Raw genomic sequence first — 16,974 nt, 5'->3', positions numbered from 1 at the left:
ATCACCCTTGAGGATTGGCACGAGATGGCACGTATGGTTCCTGACTTGCGACTACCTGAAGAGGAGGCAGATTTGCTTGGCCGCCGTGATATTGACCTTAACTACGACTGGACTCGACACATCAGCCTTTATTCCTACGAAGATTTCAATACCGGAGGCTACTAGAAAGAGCTCCGGGGAGATACTCCTGGCAACTACGACGTTGAGCAGATGCCACGAAAGGCTTGCGATGCCCTAAACGCCAAACAACGGCTTGTGTATGATGCTATTCTAAAGCATCATAAGGCAACTATCCAAGGCCAAAATCCAACACCACTTCGAATCCAGGTTGACGGCGGCGGTGGGACTGGCAAGTCATACATGGTTAAAGTAATCTCCTCTCGCTTAAGTTAACTAACCCAGATTTGGCCAGGCCCTACATTTGGCCCATGCGCAAGCCACCATGCACTTACACCAAGGGTGATTGACCGATTTCTCTTCTTCACACCGCAACTTCCTCAAAACAAGACCAAATTCTTCCATTTCTTGGTTAATCGAGAGCTCAATCAATCCTCTATTTACCATGCCTAAATACAGCGAATTGGAGATGTTGACCGCAATGAAGTTCGTGCGAGACGGCGGCAGTATGTGCCAGGCGGCAGCAAAATACTGTGTGCCGAGGAGTACACTTCGGCACCGGCTGGCGGCGGCCCAGGGTGGGCGAAATATTATCGCTGGGGCAACGATAAATATCGCTTATCGCCGATAATCGTGCGATATCGTCGATAAATATCGATAACATTGATAATGCTTAGTCAGCTATCAATCTATCTCCGCCTCAACCTCCACAACTCGTTCTCGAATACATCCTGGCTCCCCCGTAAGCCCTGACCTAATCCAATGCTTCAAGCATTCAAGCATTTCCACTGTACTTTCTCCTAGTCGCATTCTTTCCCACGTTATCGTACGACGAGCCCCAGAAATGACCCTTTCCGGCTCAGCACTCATTGCCGGGATTGATAGGATGTTGATTGCCAATTGAGATAGCTTCGGCCAGCGTCTTCGTTGCTCTATACGGAGCCACCAATAGAGAGATGATCCTTCGATTTGACGAGGTGGCTCTGACAAGTACTCTTCAAGTTCATCTTTGCTTGGTGGCCTTGGAAAGTTCTCAAGACCTCGCATTAAGGTATCCAAATCATCATTCGGATTCGGATTCTGATCTTGGCTCCTCTCCTTCTCAATCAGAAGAGCTGACTGTGGTTTATTTTCTGCTCCTTTGAAGTTGATCCAGAGCGTTTTGACCGCTTGGATTGCTGGCTTGACCCATTTTTTCTCCCAATTATACTTGAGATATTCAGTCTTCCTCGAAGGATGGAAAAGAATCGCAGCAGCATAATACGGAGTATCTTCCGTTTTGGCATAGTATTTGTCGAAAGTCTGCCAGCTCTTTTGGATTCGTTGAGAGATAAAGGGATTAGATTTGAAGGTTTCCTGGCTCCTCCTATAATGCTGAACCAACGCATCCATAACAAGAAGAACTCGGTCGATTGTTGCATGATCTCCCTCAGTAGTTTTTGTTGCTGAATAAAACGGCTTAAGGAAGGATTGGATAAATCGAAGAATCTCCCAATCTTGCGGAGAAAGAAAGTCAGACTTCAGCTCTTCGTACCAAGCTTTCGAATAGGTATCAAGGGCTGATTCCTTTTCCAGTGCAACTCTTAACATCTCGTACCAGCTATTCCACCTTGTGCTATTATCGAGAGGAATATTCCGGCCGGCAAGAGTTTTAAACTGATTCGTACGAGAGACTGAACCACGGATGTGGATGACGATATTATGAAGCTTTCCAAGGGGGCCGATATTGCGAAAGAAGCCCGATTCGAAATCTTCTTCTTCTTCATCCTTTTGGAAAAGAAACGATTGGACTGCTAGGTTGATAATATGCCCCGTACATCTGATTCGATTCTCTGACGCCTTCCAATAGAGGCCTTCTTCTTCAAACTTCGAATCGAGAAGTAAACAAAGTTTGTCATTAGAGGTAGCATTATCGCCGATAAATGCCCCAATCTTGTGATAGATTCCGAAATCCTGAAGAGTTTGGAAGAGAATATCGTGCTGGACCTCAGAGTGGTGTGAAGGAATAGAAGGTAGAGCGATTAGGGCCTTGACTAATTCCTCGGTTTCGAAATCCACAAATTGAGCACAAATCCCTAGGAATAGCTTGTGATTTGGAGAAGTCCAAATATCCAGAGCAAGGTGGATTGTTGAGAGCGCTGATTGGAGCTTCTTCCGTAGAATATCTTTATGAAGATTGAACGAGCTGCTAATCCGTAGTTTAAGCGTCGAATGTGATGAGATAAGACTCTGAGCCTCAGGATTTAGCTCCTGACAAAAGGCACGAAAGAATGGGCTCTCGATAATCCGGAAGGGAAGATTTTGGGTGACAATCATAGCAACAAGGGCTTCATTGAGGGTTTTCTGGTTGAGAATCTTCCTCATAACTCGGGTATCCAATTCAGAAGTCTGATCGATTTCCGATGCCTTGTTGTATAAGAAATGAAGAGATTGAGATGCCGTACGAGATGGGGCTTCGAGGGTGATAGCATGCTTGCGAAGGTGAAGTCGTACATTCGTGGTGCTTTGCCCAAACCAAGGGCAGTATTGGCAATAGTAGAGACGATTTTTGCCTTTGTGTGAAGGCTCAGTCGATAGTGGCTGTCGAAGATGATCATGTAGACTTGACTGAATAGTTTCTTGAGATACCAGAGATTCCTCGGTATCTTGTGTCGAGGGAGTGGACATTTTGTAGTTGAGCCACTTTCGTAGCTATATTACAAGGCGTAGCCGATGAAGATGATGGTATCCGAGCCCTCGCTGAGCTCTCGCTGAGCCGGCTGACTATGGCCCGTGCCCCACCTTGCGCTCGCCGGCCTATCGTATTTTGGGATCTCCACACCAGGCCACCACACAAATGCAGCCTAGATCCCAGTCTCTCCATCCACTCAGCTGATTGCGCAGCTGAGTTGGGTCTAGTACGCTAGCGCTACAGCGCTTCCCAGTTAGACAGGCCGCTGTAACTAGGCTAGCTTGGCTGATCGAGCCGCTGTGGCCCCCTATTGACCAGCCTGCCCGCGGGGCGTGCCAGCGAGTTGGCTGCTCGAATGCGTATAAGGCCTCTCGCTCGCTCCACGTCTGGCCGGCTAGCCGTAGAGCTAGCCAGCTTCCTGCGCATCTTATCGATCAATTGACCTCTTTTTAACTATGGCCCGCAAGCGACAGAGGGCGCCGGCGGCGCAGCCGGCTCCGGCTACGGCTCCGGCTGGCGGCCAGAGTGGGGATGTGATTACGGTTAGCGGCCTACCCCCTGTCCTAGGCTTGGGACGCGTGCAACGCGACGCACACAACAACGCAGAACTACGCGCCAACGCGCAAAGCATCCTCTCGGTAATCCACAATATGCGGCCAAAGAATACGACCTCTACGTACGAGCTAAAGCAGCGGGAATTCCAAAATTTCTGTAGGCTACAGCAGTATTACGATGGGGATACCGTTACAGAAGACAAGCTCCTTTACTTCCTCACCAAGAGCGTCACCAGCCGGCCGTTACGAGCCAAAAGCCGGAAGGCGGCCGTGGATACCCCACAAGAAGAGACACGGCTAGCCTGGCGATCGGTCCGTAGCTATATCACGGCAATTACGGATCTCTACCGCACGCAACAGGCACGCGGTATGAACATCCACCCATCTCCACGCGAAGACAATGTCCGGGACTATCTCAAGTCCTTACAGCGGCGCGATGCCGAGCAGGCCAAGACCAGCTATGCGGATAAAGGTTCTGATACTCTGCTGGATGGCTATACGGAGCTGGAGTTCGAGACGATATGCCACGAGCTGTGGGTACATACAGCCACCGGCCCAGCCGAGAACCACCTACGGACCCTTGTCGACCTGCTTCTTGGCCACTATATGCTCACACGTGGAGGCGACCGGAGGGCTTTAGAGCTATCCGATCTATTTACCTTTGAGTTCCCGGACGAAGGCCCTACTCCTTGTATGCCGTTAATTATGACGACGCGGGCCGGGAAGACCAACCAGCACGGCCGGCTCGAGACAGCCGGGGCCCTACGGAACCGCAAGCCACTGATTTGTGCATTGAGCGGCCTCGCATTTTACCTCCTTTTTCGCTGGGATCTTACAGAAGAGCCGTTCCTAGACTTTAGCTAGCGGCCGGCGTGGTACGACATCCGCCTGATTACGAGCAGTAGTACGGGGCGGACGGCAGGTCTCTCCGACAACTCGCAACGGGAGTGGGCGGCCCGGGCCCTCTCGTATGCCGGGATCAGCTCCCAAAAGAAGACACACATCGGCCGTAGCTCGGGAGCGAAGGTGGCCGAATTGAAGGGTGTTAGCGAGGATCAAATCCGCCGGGCCGGCCGTTGGAACCAAGAGCAGATGATCGGCTGTTACCTCAACTCCCTGCCCCGCACGTTTATGCGTACTATGGCCGGCCATCCTCCGCAGATGGGATGCTTTGAGGTCCGGAGGGCCGGCGTGGCGCCGCCAGCCGACCTCCTTTCGATGATTTGGCCGCAGTTGGACCAGTGGCAAGGCCGGTTTGGCCCAGAGCCTGGCCAAATTAACGATCTAGCTGCTATGGGCTTTACTAACCTCCTTTTTTACCTCCGTGGGGTAGTTCTACAAGACTCGGCTGTCCTGATGGATAGGTTCCCGAACAGCCCAGTTTGGAGCCACCCAGTATTCCAACACCCGGGATATAAGCCATTCGCCAAGCAGGTGGCTGCTTTCGTACAGGAAGAAGAGCGGCCCAGCCAACTGGCTGTGTTAACCCAAGCGCTTCCAGTCCTATCAGACTACTTAAAATCGATCGATGCTCGTAATGAGGCCCGGGTCCTAGAGCTCACAGCAAAGCTCCAAGCCACCGAGATGCGGCTTATCGAGGCCCAGTCGCAGCAGACAGTTAAGCTCCACAATATCCTTTCTGCTGGTCTTACAGTCCATATACAAGCAACCGCTCCACAGCCGGTCCTAGCCGAAGCGGGCCAACGAACTGGCCCTATAAATGGGCCGGGAGCTGGCCCTATGGCTAGGCCGGGAGCTGGCCCTATGGCTAGGCCGGGAGCTGGCCCAGATGAACAAAGCCAGTATGGCTCTGCTACTAGCCGCCTTTGCAGCCCGGCTCCCACAATTAGCTGGCTACCGGTCGAAGGAGGAGAAGAACAGCCGCCACAGTACCGTATGAGCCGTGCAGTCAGGACGGTGGCAGACCTTTGGCGTGAGTGGACTGTTGGCCTCCAGGGCGGGCCGGCCGTGGCTACTCTTGATCGGAGATGGGGGAACCGGTGGCGGGCCGGCCGGCAGACTGAACTGCAGTGGTATTCTTTACGGTCCGAAGTTGTTAAGGAGGTTCAGCGGATTGTGCGAGCCCAGCGTACGAGCAAGGAAGCTGCCGTCCGCATAGTTCATCTTCAACAGCAGCAAATTGGCTGCTCCATTGACAAGTTTTGTAAGCAGCTACGGGCCAGCCGCAAAGCAAGACTTGTGGGCCATAAGCCAAAATAACTCGCAAATAAAACCACCTTTTACCTTGCTTTTCGAGCCATTTTAGAGCCCCGATTAAAACCCTCCTTTAAACCTTTTCTTCAAATTTTTTGACCTTTTTTAAGACCCTTTTTGCACTCTTTTCGTGGCCTCCTTCGGCGGGGCCGACAGTGCATATGGTAGGATCTTTTAACGTGCTGATCGCACGGGCGTTTTTTGGCGCTAAAATGCAGCTAAGCGGCTGAATCACCCACCACCTGGCCCACGTGGATATACTACTGATAGTGTTCGTGGTACTCAAACTACGTAGGGATCCTACAGGTCGAAGGGTTGGTAGATCTACCCGGGGTCATGTTGTGTCTATTCCCCCTCTCTCTCTCTCCGGAACCAAGGTAGGTTCTGCGTGCGACCGGGGTTTTTGTGTGTGTGTGAGAGGTCCGCGCGCCGCACGTGCCTACTTGCACGTGCGTACTCGCGCGATCTCTGCTTCCTCCCTGCTAGTGTGCGGTCACCAGTATCGCTATTCCAACAGTTGGACTGATGATGATCACTGCTTTGAGTGGTTAACCAAAATCTTTGATCCAAACACTCGACGGCGGGCTGTAGGCCAATACCGACTTCTGATCCTTGATGGTCATGGTAACCACGTCACCCCAGCCTTTGAACAATATTGTCGAGATAATAAGATTGTGGTCATGCAAATGCCACCACACTCCTCTCACCTATGCCAACCACTCGATGTTGGCTGTTTTTCACCACTCAAACCATTCTACGGCAGCTTAGTACAACAAAAACTCTTTGCTGGGGTCAACCATATTGATAAACTCGATTTTCTTACTTTGTATATACAAGCCCGACCACTAGGCCTCTCGGCTTGGAATATCCAAGCTGGATTTGCCGGGGCCGGCTTACAGCCCATTGATCCAAGCCGAGTATTACGGAGACTTCAAGTTCGAGTCACAGGCGCCACCACTGGCCCAGTCAACGGCACCGTGGCTGGTCCAGTCACGGGCGCCACCTCCAGCCCAGGCACAGCTGCCGCAGCCAGTTCGGCTACAGGCACCACTGCCGGGACCGCGGTCGACCCAGTCACAGGCGCCACTATCACGGCTCAGTCAACGTAAGGAGACGAGGCTGCAGTAATCATTGCTGAATTCGTAGAATCTAAAGATGAAGAAGGAAGCTATGGCAGAGACCGCGCAGGACGCGGGGAAATAGGTGGTTGTGGGCCACGTGCACGTCATGCACGGGCCATGCCGTGACAGCCACTTCCGGTGCTGCCGCGGCCGCTCGGTCACAGACGCCACTGCCGGCCCAGTCAACAACACCACTACACCTAGTCCTACTGGAAGCCCACAACCTGCTGAGACTCCTTATAACCTAATCCAACTTACAGCCCATGCTAGCCAATTACACCAGCAACGGCCACCAAAGCCAGATTCGCCAATTTCACAAGCTATTCGCCGACTGGTTAAAGGTTATGAGGTAGCCCTGAATAGTGCAGCGATGCCAATAAAGCAAAGCAAATAAAGGAACGACCAGGTTTCCTTTATTTGTTAAATTCGAGGCTCTCTTTGTTTTACGTGATGCCCGCTTTGCTTTATTTGCAAAGGGTGCCAAGACCTCCGGAATAGGTTGTTCCGGCCCGGTCCTCCCAAACAAAACCAGGTCCCAGCCAGCCTGCCCCTGAGTCTCCATCACAACCGCCGCCCTCGCAACAAACACTTGATAAATACAAGTTGGCCAATCTTCTCATCCAACAGCCGGTGTCTCTGACTCGCGATAGTCAATTTCGCTGTACTAAAGACCCGCTCGCACTCGTCACTCATTGCCGGGATGCTCAAGAGCTCAACTGCTACCCGATATAGCAGGGGAAACTAGTTTTTTTGAGCAAGCCACCATTGAATCGGTACATCACAGGGTACAGGCGGATCTTCTAGGTATGTGGTCAGCTTGTCAGACGATCCAGGTTCCGGCTCCTCGTAAAAGTCTGGTCCTAGAAGGTGCTCGTGGAATGGCTTGAGGTCAGTCCCGATGCTGGCGGTTGTAGTAGGGGGACTCTGGCTGGCTCCTAGCCTAACTATCTCGCTTTTGATGAACCCCTTAGCGTCAAAAAGCACCTGTTCGGCCCGCCCAATTTCGAGGGTCTTGTAGATCAGTCTCTTTCGGTAGCCGGGATGAAGGAGGACAGCCGCCCAGTAGACTGGGCTCTCTTCCATGATATCCAGGTCAAGCTTGTGAATTGCCTTCGTGAGGCTTACGTCAATAGCGCTGAAGCCGCTGGGGCCAAGATCTGGATCGGGGACGACGGAAGGTTGTTGATAGAGTGCCCGGGCTCGCCTACGAAGGAGCCGAGGGAGGTCTGGGTTCGCGACGGTAATGTTTGAGCCGGGAGGGGCTTGTTGGCGATGGGTCTGGCGCGCGAGACGAAGGTCCTCCAGGATCTTGTAAGCGGTGGGAATAACGCCTGCAAAGACCGCCCGGTTCCCCTCCAACTGCTTGGTGTAGATGTGAAATGGCTTCAAGATACCTAGTAGGGAGGATAAAATAGCCCAGTCCTCGGTGTTGAGTAGGTCGGCTGCGGGGAGCCGCTTCTTCACATCCTTATGGCTAGCAAGGCGGTGGGAATATACGTCAACAGAGTCCCGGAGCTTCAACGCCCTCTCTATCATCGAATATACCGAGTTCCAACGCGTGGCGTTATCCGATTTGAGCTGCAAGCCGGCGTGTTCCTTCGCCATGAGGCCAAACTCGTCTAGTTCTTCCTCGGTTATTCCACCTCTTGTGATCTCGATAAACTCTAAACGGCGTTGCGGGTTAGCCCTGACGAACTTGGCGAAGTTATGAAGCCTTCTAAGCGGCCCGAATGATCGCTACTGCTCTAGTTGTTGATTCTCCTCTAAGGCGTTCCTATATTCGTAAGTTCCCTCGTTCAAGGACCTGAGCCGCTTCTTGTTATTGCCCTCGAGGAACGCCTGGGCAACGAGGTTGATAATATGGCCGATACAACGGACGCGCTGTTTCGAGTGGCGTTCGTCGACCGATACCGGTGATTCGGACGGATGGAGGAGCTGAAGAAGATGGAGGATACACGTATCGTTCGCGTCTGCGTTATCTGCCTGAAAATAGCCTGTATTACTACTCAAGCCAAAAGATTGGATGACTTCGTGGATAATAGGAGCGAGGTTCTCACCGCTGTGGCTTCCTTTGACGGGCGCAAGCTTCAATAAACGTGCCTGGGTCGCGCCCGAGGTGTCAACGAAGTGCACTACGATACCGAGCAATGCGTAGCTATTAGGCGAGGTCTAGAGATCGAAGGAGACGTGTTTTCTTGGCGGGAGTGCTGTCTGGAGCTCTGCTTGAAGGTTAAGGACCTCCTTTCGATAGCGGTCGTTGACCCAGGTGCTGATAGTTTGATGGGAGTGTGGGAGAAGGTTGGCCGTTGATGCTGGGTCTAGAATAGAGAGTATAGTACGAAAGTCAGTGCTTTGGATCACAGAAAACGATATATCAGAAGTCACAATCCAATTCAATAGTGCAGACTTAAACCTTTCCGCCTAGGTGTCAGATACCGGTGGCCTCAGGGAGACTTGTTGTAGGTCCGCTACCGACCGCTGTTTTTTAACCGGCGGCTCTCCTTCTTGTACAGAATCTTCGTATATCAAATGTTTGGTGTGGAGGTGACCGGCGGCGCTGGTAGTAGCCTTTCCGCTGTAGAGAGTGTCAAAGCAGCGGGAACAGCACCGCCAAGAGGGACCCAGACTATTGTTGACCACCTGCACAAGCCAATATCCATAAGTATTGATCTAGCTGTTCCTAGACCGCTTGCGGCGCTCCCATTTCTCTCATATAAAGGCTTTTCCATCGCGTGAGGTTATTTTGGGCTGGTCGAGGAGGTCGGGAGCGAGGTCTGCCTCTGGGATGTTGATAACATCTAGGATCTGCTTAGGCATGCTTCGGAGTACCGGGCGGCGCGTTGCGTTCAGAGTGCAGCTGAGCCTGGCAGTATTCGGAATCGTCAGGTCGATGCGACTACCAGGGCCCCTGCCCCACCCCTTTCTTGGCAAAGAAAGTAAATAAAGCAAATAAAGGCCCTGACCTATTTGCTTTATTCCGAGGGCGCTTTGCTTTATTTACCAGTTGCTTTATTTTCTTTGCTTTATTTAAGTTGCTTTATTGGCATCACTGTGCTACCACCCTGGGGCCTGTGGTACGGGTGGGCTCTGTCTCCGATTCAGAGGTCATTCGTGGTGGTGGGTCAACGAAGAAACAAGGGCATGAATGGGGAGAGGACATGGGCGGGCAGTTCTTCCGGACGAGACGAGAGAAGCTGGTCTGCAAGTTTTAGCCCTTAACACGGCTCCCGGAATCGACTCACCAGCAGGCCACTCAGGAGCAGGCCACTCAACAGCAAGTCGTCCACGAGCAGGCCACCTAGGGGGGCGCCGGGCAAGCCACTCAGGGGATAGCTCAGGGGATAGCCACTCAGAGTCAAGCCACTCAGGGGCAGGCTACTCAAGAGATTGAAGACGACAATGATCAAGGTACTACATCGTTTTCTAGATTGGACGAGTTGCTAATTCCTCCTAGGCAGAGAAACCGTCACTGAGGCCATCGCTGAACACAGCAAAGAGGACACAACACAGCACGGCTGCTCACCAAACGTTAGGGGAAGGTTGGTGAATGGGGCAGATACGGCTCGGTATTCTGGCGGGGATAATAGACAGGAGCTTATCGACAGTGTCTCGGCTCATGCACCCTTGGCGCCATCATCCAGCGGCACGGCTGGCCTTCCCACATATACTGCATCCAATGCGGTGCCAACCTGTTGGGAGAGCGGTGGCACGCAGGCCACCGGGCTTTCACACTACTCAAATACGTCCTCACAGGATACACCAGAACACGAACCCGACATATCATCTAATCTTTATAGGTCATAGACGCCAAGGTCAAGTACATGGAATACATAGCGCAGGCCTCCGCCAAAGGCCTCGAAGCAGCCCCCGAGCTAAAACGGCTAGGAGGCTTGTCACCCGCAATGGCACGTCAACTCTTCACGTCAACGGTCGGCCCGGTGGTGGACTACGCCTCGATTGTGTGGATGCACGCGTTCAAGGACAAGCTTATAGGGCCCATCAATCGAGTCCAGAGAGTAGGAGCGCAGGCGATCGTCGGGACGTTCCTCACGGTAGCAACAAGCGTAGCAGAAGCAGAGACCCACATCACGCCGGCGCAGGACCGGTTCTGGAGACGGATAATCAAGCTATGGACAGAAATCCATACGTTGCCCGATACCAACCACTCCGCAGGAACACGTCACAGATGCGGAAATTCAGAAACCAACACCGCTCGCCGCTCTACGAAGTAGCAGACGTACTTAAGGACTTTGCAATGGAAGAACTCGAAACTATCAATCCGTTCACACTGGCGCCATGGGAGAAGCGGGTGCAGACTATCACCGACGAGACAGCAGTAGAAAGGATCGAAGAGCCGTAGGCAGTACGGGTTGCGGTGAGCTACTCAGTACGGAACGGCTTGGTGGGAATCGGTGGAGCCACTCAGCTGGCAGTCTCAACACGTAGCAAGCCAATGCTCAGGACCTTCTACTCCACACTCGGTACGAGATCACAGCATAATCCGTACACTCTAGAGAACTCGCAGCGATGGCGCACGCCTTCCACCTATTAACGCGGCTTAGACTCAAGTTTCGCAATATCGTATTGCTAACGAGCAACAAGGCAGCGGTACTTTCACTTCGACAACCACGGCAGCAATCTAGGCAGGAACTCTCACATGACGTAGCACCTGACTTTCGTCTCTCTTACATGTTTTCTAATGCGAGTAACAGACGTCATCTGCGCTCGCAATGAACTTGTTCATCATCTAATAGAGTTCAGGTGGGTTACAAAGTGGCAAAACTAGGACAAAGGATCGGGACAGGTGATTCTCCGGAATAGGCGCGTGACGTGGTCGGCGATGCGCACATGGCATCGAATGTTCGCTGCACGGCAGCTAGGCGTTTCCCGTGGGTGGGAAGCGTAGGTTGATTCTGGACCTATTTCGTGGCCTGAGTGGAGTTGGCAGATATGAAACGTTAGCTGGTACGTGAATTTACTAGGGATAGTGAGTGAGTATGGCACGTACCAATCTAACATTTGAAACCCCTGGAGGGGTTGCCCCTCACACTTTCCAGCGAGCTTGGTGCCCAGGCGTGCCCCCGCCACATTGGGATTGGGAGGCAGGGGCCCAATGCGGCCAGTTGCTACGCAAGGGGCCCTTTCATATTACACATAGAGGCGAACTCTTGATGTATTCGTGGAAGGAAGAATAACTTGTTGCAATACAGATCCTTGACCATCTTCTAAAATTTAGAAGACTTAATTAATTTAGCGACACGTGCCTACATGTACAGTTGAAAGCTGACCAGGAAATTGAAGGCTTACCAAATTTCCCCGTTTCATTGCAACAGACACAAGATACCTTAAACTGGCCCTTCATTGCACAATTCCCGCAAGGATACCAACTAAGAATGTTCTTCCATCTTCCAAGTCCTCCACATCTGAGGCAAGTTCTATAGACAAAGCCGGTCCCACTACAAGGCACGCAGACTCTCTATTAATATCGTATTAGCAATCACTAGCGAGCGGACGCTTCCTGTTGGTGACTTTACCTGGGGCATTCTGTCTTCGAAGTGAAGTAAATGCGCAGTCGAGCTTGTACTGGGTGACACGGAGCAAACTTGAAAAGCAGATGGAAGAAAGTAGGGTCGAGATGTAGGCATAGTATGAGACGGAGAGAGAGGCAATGATATAGTTGGCCATATATCTACCAGCGATAAGAAGCCCACCTGCAGAAGGCATGTTTGGACGAATAGCAGTGCCGTCCACAATGCCTCTGATGCAGTGCAACGACAGGAAACGCCCGGCTTGGGTGCGTAACGAAGAGGAGGGTGTGGACGGCAACCACGCAAGTGCGGGAAATCAGGGAGTGATAGGCGTAGCAGGAACGTGGTGTGGAATATATTACCCCACGTTGCCATAACTCTTGCGGTAGCCTTCTCGCTTTTGGCGTCCGGCTTTCTCGAGGTGTGTCACACCAGGCAGCACTCGGCGGCACAAGTTAGAGAACCTTATCTCTGCAAGCTTAAAGAGGGGCTACGCCCCAGTGGGGGGGCCTGCGGACCCGATTCTCTAGATTTGTAGGGGGGTAGAACCACAAATACACATTTGAACCGATCATAACACACGAAGAAAAGAGCCATTCTGTGCAATGTGGGTCCAAATGGGTCTATCTGAGCCCCAGCAAAAATTTGCGGGTAGCAGATATGAATGCGGGTTAGGGCGCCTTTTTTTATGGGGGGGCCTGCGAGAACCCCTCCTCGCCAAGATGGAAATGAAACTTGTGGAGTGGCCCTGCTTCGCGAGGCCCACCGCTGCCTCGGGTAAGTGACCTGGTCACTGCACGGCCATCACGCCTGGGGACCACTCACTCATTGAAGATGACTGCATTGGCGGCAAAGGGCACCCCCACCATGCTGTGCGTGTTAAACTGTGCGAACAGTGCGCCGCACAGGTGGCGCTGGCCGCTGAGCCAGCCGTGAGGCCGCGCCGGCAGTACGAGCTGCCCGAGCGGGCTCAGGTAGCTCGGCTATTCTCACAGGCTGCAGACGTGCTCAATAGGAAGGCGCTCTACCCATTGCGTATGAGCCTCATAAAGGCACTAGCTCAGCTCTACAAGCGGCGAGAGAGCCCGTGCCGTCCTCAGATGAGACGCAAGGCAGACGCACCAAGCACGTCGACAAATGGGATTAAAAATCCCACAGTACTAGATTCAAAGACTTCATTGCCATTAATTATTCTTAGTTCATTAATTACTTCTCTATACTAGTTCCTCCTTCAAAGCGCCACCCCGTTCCTTGCGCTTACTTCGAATTCTATAATCCGCTTCTGGCTTATTGTTGACCCTTTCTCCCAGGAATTTTCGGTAATGGGCCGACCCTTCCATCTTACTAAATACTCAACTTTTCCACGACGTGTCCGTTTATCGAGCAGTTCCACTCCGAAGTGGTTTCCTCCTTGCTCTAAGTAGGCTCCATCAAACTGGACGGCCAGATCCGGATCTATTCCTTCTCGTGGCTCCTATGTATTTTCTTCATCCAGAAAACCTTCCCACTTTACGAGGTAAATGAATTTTCTTCCTTGCTTCCATCTAGCAAGCAGCTCCTCGACTTTCCATGTACCTTCTCTTCATCAATTGCAGCTGGGGAGCTAGCTCTTTCGCCACCCTCGCTCTTTTGGCCGGCACAAATTGACTCTCTTGCCGTACTTTCCACGCGCTTGGCGCTCGATATTTTTGCCTGAAATCCGGTGTTCGCCGAGGGACTACGGATAGAAGTCGGTGTAGTTTGGAGTCTTGGATCAATATATCCCATTAGGTCGCCAGGTGGAGATAAAGAAGTTAAGTGCCCTTCACCTAGACTCTCGGGGAGTGAGAAGTTGGTTTGAGCTTCAGCATTTAAGTCCCAAGGTTGTGCATCGCTTCGAATACTGAGGGTGGTGTCCGATGGTGTTATTAATGGAGAATCATGGTCGTCTTCAGTCTGAGGCGCTGAACCCAAATCGTCGCCTAGTGGCGAGAGCGAAGTAACTGTACTAGGGTAATTTTCGCCGCTCTCCCATGCGCTACTATCCTCGGTGCTGTAGAGTTTATGCTGGCTTGATTTGTTGATTGCTGGTAGACTCTGTCACAAAGCAAGAGATATCCGCGGTGAAACGGAAACTCCCGAACTTGAGGCCGTGATATTGGAGGGCATGGTCCCGTTCCCGGAGAGTGACGGCTGGGTGGCTCCGGTAAGGAGAGTTGGGAAAGCTGTGACTTGTACGGAAGCGGGAGAATCTGCCTTAGAGTGGTTTTCCTCATTGACGAGCAGCTCCAAATCGGTCCCACCGAGATGTGTGGTTTGTGGCGGTATTTCGCTGCCTTTGCTGCTTCTATAGTCTGCGGAACGACTGTAATGCCCTGCGGACATGGCTGGCTGGTTTTGGTCTCTTATTTTTGCCGTCTCGTCAATGAAATAGTATTTCAATTCGACGTTGCCATCCATAATAGGCTTCTCTTTGTCGCTTCGCTTCGGTCTCTTGGCTCTTGCGGTTTCTGCCTCGTACTCATCCTCTGGCATCTCCAACACGCTCAATTCCTTGGTAAAGTCAGGACAATGAGCATCGAGAAGATGAAATTTTAGATACTTGGCTGAGTCGAACATAGAAACGCATCCAAAGTGCGGGCATTTCATGGGCGTACCATTATCAGCAATGATCTGGACATATTTCTCGTAGCTGCGGTAAACGTGATCCTTCCATGGACTTCTCTCCAGATATTGATGCAGTCGCTTCTCTGATGGTAGTGACGGATCCGCCATGCAAATCACGCAGTAGCCTGCGGTGGCAAGAGCGCCGCCATAGACCAGAGGATCGCATTGAACGGGCAGTGTTTCTGGACAATTTAGATGCGTTTGGCAATGATTGCTCCATTGTGTTTCCCCGAAAATCCATTTGCTGCAAAGGAAGCAAAGTTCCACAAAGTCGTCGTGGCTTCTCTTGTAGCAGCTGTATACGTGTCTCCAGTCGTAGGTTGTTAGTGTATCCGTGCAGCTCCCTTGTCCATCTGTGCCACTATTATTGGGTTGATAATAGTTGTTGTAAGTATCGGGATCTTTTTGGCCGGCATGCTTCATTCGCTGGGCAACGGTATACAGCTGATCTGTGAGAACAGGTTAGCAAGTCAGACTGAAGAAGGGAAACTCTATGTACAAGCCTATCCAGTATAGATCCTCCGCCCTGAAATCGTGAATTGTAGGCGGACGAGGATATCCAGCGCGGAAGCCTAGTTGTCTAATGCGCCTGCTAAATGCATTTGCCGTTTCTATCTTCCCTGGCGCAGCTCTTGCAGAAATGCTCTTGAAGAAGGGTAGATCACGGATGCTCTCCCTCCACTGTAAATGGAGCATCTCTCCTTCCAGTGATTGTATGGCAAGAAGATCTTCAATCGTTTCGTAGTCTCTGAACGCTTTGGTGGCGACGAGAATAGCCAAAATAGGGAGCATGGGGTTACAAATGAGAGGCATCGGCTCTAGCCCTTCACATAGCGAATGCTCGGGCCTATAGAAATCTAATTTAGTAATCGTCTAAATAAACAACCATAAAAGTTAGTTTCTCACCGTTTGTCAGAGGCATTTGTCATACCCTTCGCATCCCGAACTAGCTGAACGGCGAACTCTGCATTTCCGTATTCGTTGAGGGAAACTCAAAAAGTCACATCCTATGGCAAGTGTCCATTAGCTTAGGCGACTATTGGATCTAATATTGAATAGCCATTACCTTGTAATATAAGCCGCGACTAGATCCTGCACGGCAAGTAGACTCGATGTATTCGCCGATGCGCGCAGAAGAGCATACGATAGTAAGCATATCGGCCCAGTCGTACACCCTCGTTGCGGGCTTATCGTATACCACCCAATCATTCTATAGCTGCCTTCCTAAATAAAGAAAGTGGCTTTTCGTACCAAACCTTCTTGTCCTCTTATTCTGTACCATCCTTTTACCCTCTCTTTTAATTATTTCGGGCAGCTCATACTTAATAAACTACCACCAAGTTAGTTAGATTTGCTCAGGTCCAAGAGACAGTACGTACATTTGTAACCGAGACTGGAATGTTTCCCGGAATAGCATCATTTTCGCGACGCCAACCAGCCATGAACTGCTTCCAATATACCATTACCGTCCCTTGCCCTGGATCAGGGTTGTCTTCAGCACCGTCGATACTGAATGCAACATCTTTCATGAAGTCTTTCAAGGACATAGGATCGTAGGCGTTGACATTAGGATAGTCTTCAACATATCTATAGGAAAGTTAGATCATAATGCTACCCTTTCTTTAACGACAACTCAAGGTTCTCACCGGCTCCATAGGTCCAGCATGCGGCGGTAGTCTTTTAGTGTTTTCTCAGTTGGCTTCTTGTGAACTATAGCACCGTTGATTGATTCCCTCAGTGCAATTTCCGGAACCATTCTCCTTTCCCCGCCGAAAGAAGTCCGTAGGACTCTTCTTCCGCGGCATTATGGAGGCACGTATAGTATAGGTTGAAGTAAAAGGTACGAGCAGAAATGGTGTAAGGTATACGAGAAATATGGGAAAAGAAGGTTTGGCTTGAAAGAAGGTAGGAACACAACGGATATAAGGAATGCGAGAGAAGTGTCGCGCAGCAGGTAGGGAAAGAAAGAGCTGCCTCTTTACTTAGTGGGATGGAAAAGAATAGTCATGCAGTAGGTGGTAGGAGCGGAACTGCGTCTTTTGTCTATTTGGGGAAGGAACAGTCGCGCGGTAGGTAGTAGGACAGAGCAAAATTGCCTCCTCATCTATAGGTTACTCAGTGTA

At 51.3% G+C, this 16,974-nt stretch overlaps 1 protein-coding gene across 1 annotated transcript; it reads right to left on the bottom strand.

Annotated features, from left to right (window-relative positions):
- Positions 1–15,280: 15,280 nt before the first annotated feature.
- On the bottom strand, positions 15,281–15,699 carry B0T26DRAFT_724321 (uncharacterized protein). Its single transcript, XM_060442681.1, has one exon. It carries the CDS (start codon positions 15,662–15,664, stop codon positions 15,314–15,316), a length of 351 nt encoding a protein of 116 aa, XP_060293506.1. The 5' UTR covers positions 15,665–15,699; the 3' UTR covers positions 15,281–15,313.
- Positions 15,700–16,974: the final 1,275 nt, after the last annotated feature.

The sequence above is a fragment of the Lasiosphaeria miniovina genome (assembly GCF_030549165.1).
Source record: "Lasiosphaeria miniovina strain SMH2392-1A chromosome Unknown B0T26scaffold_6, whole genome shotgun sequence".
NCBI classification, from domain to species: Eukaryota; Fungi; Ascomycota; class Sordariomycetes; order Sordariales; family Lasiosphaeriaceae; genus Lasiosphaeria; species Lasiosphaeria miniovina.
The sequence above is the reverse complement of the archived record's forward strand: the minus strand, read 5'-3'. Positions and strand labels throughout refer to the sequence as shown.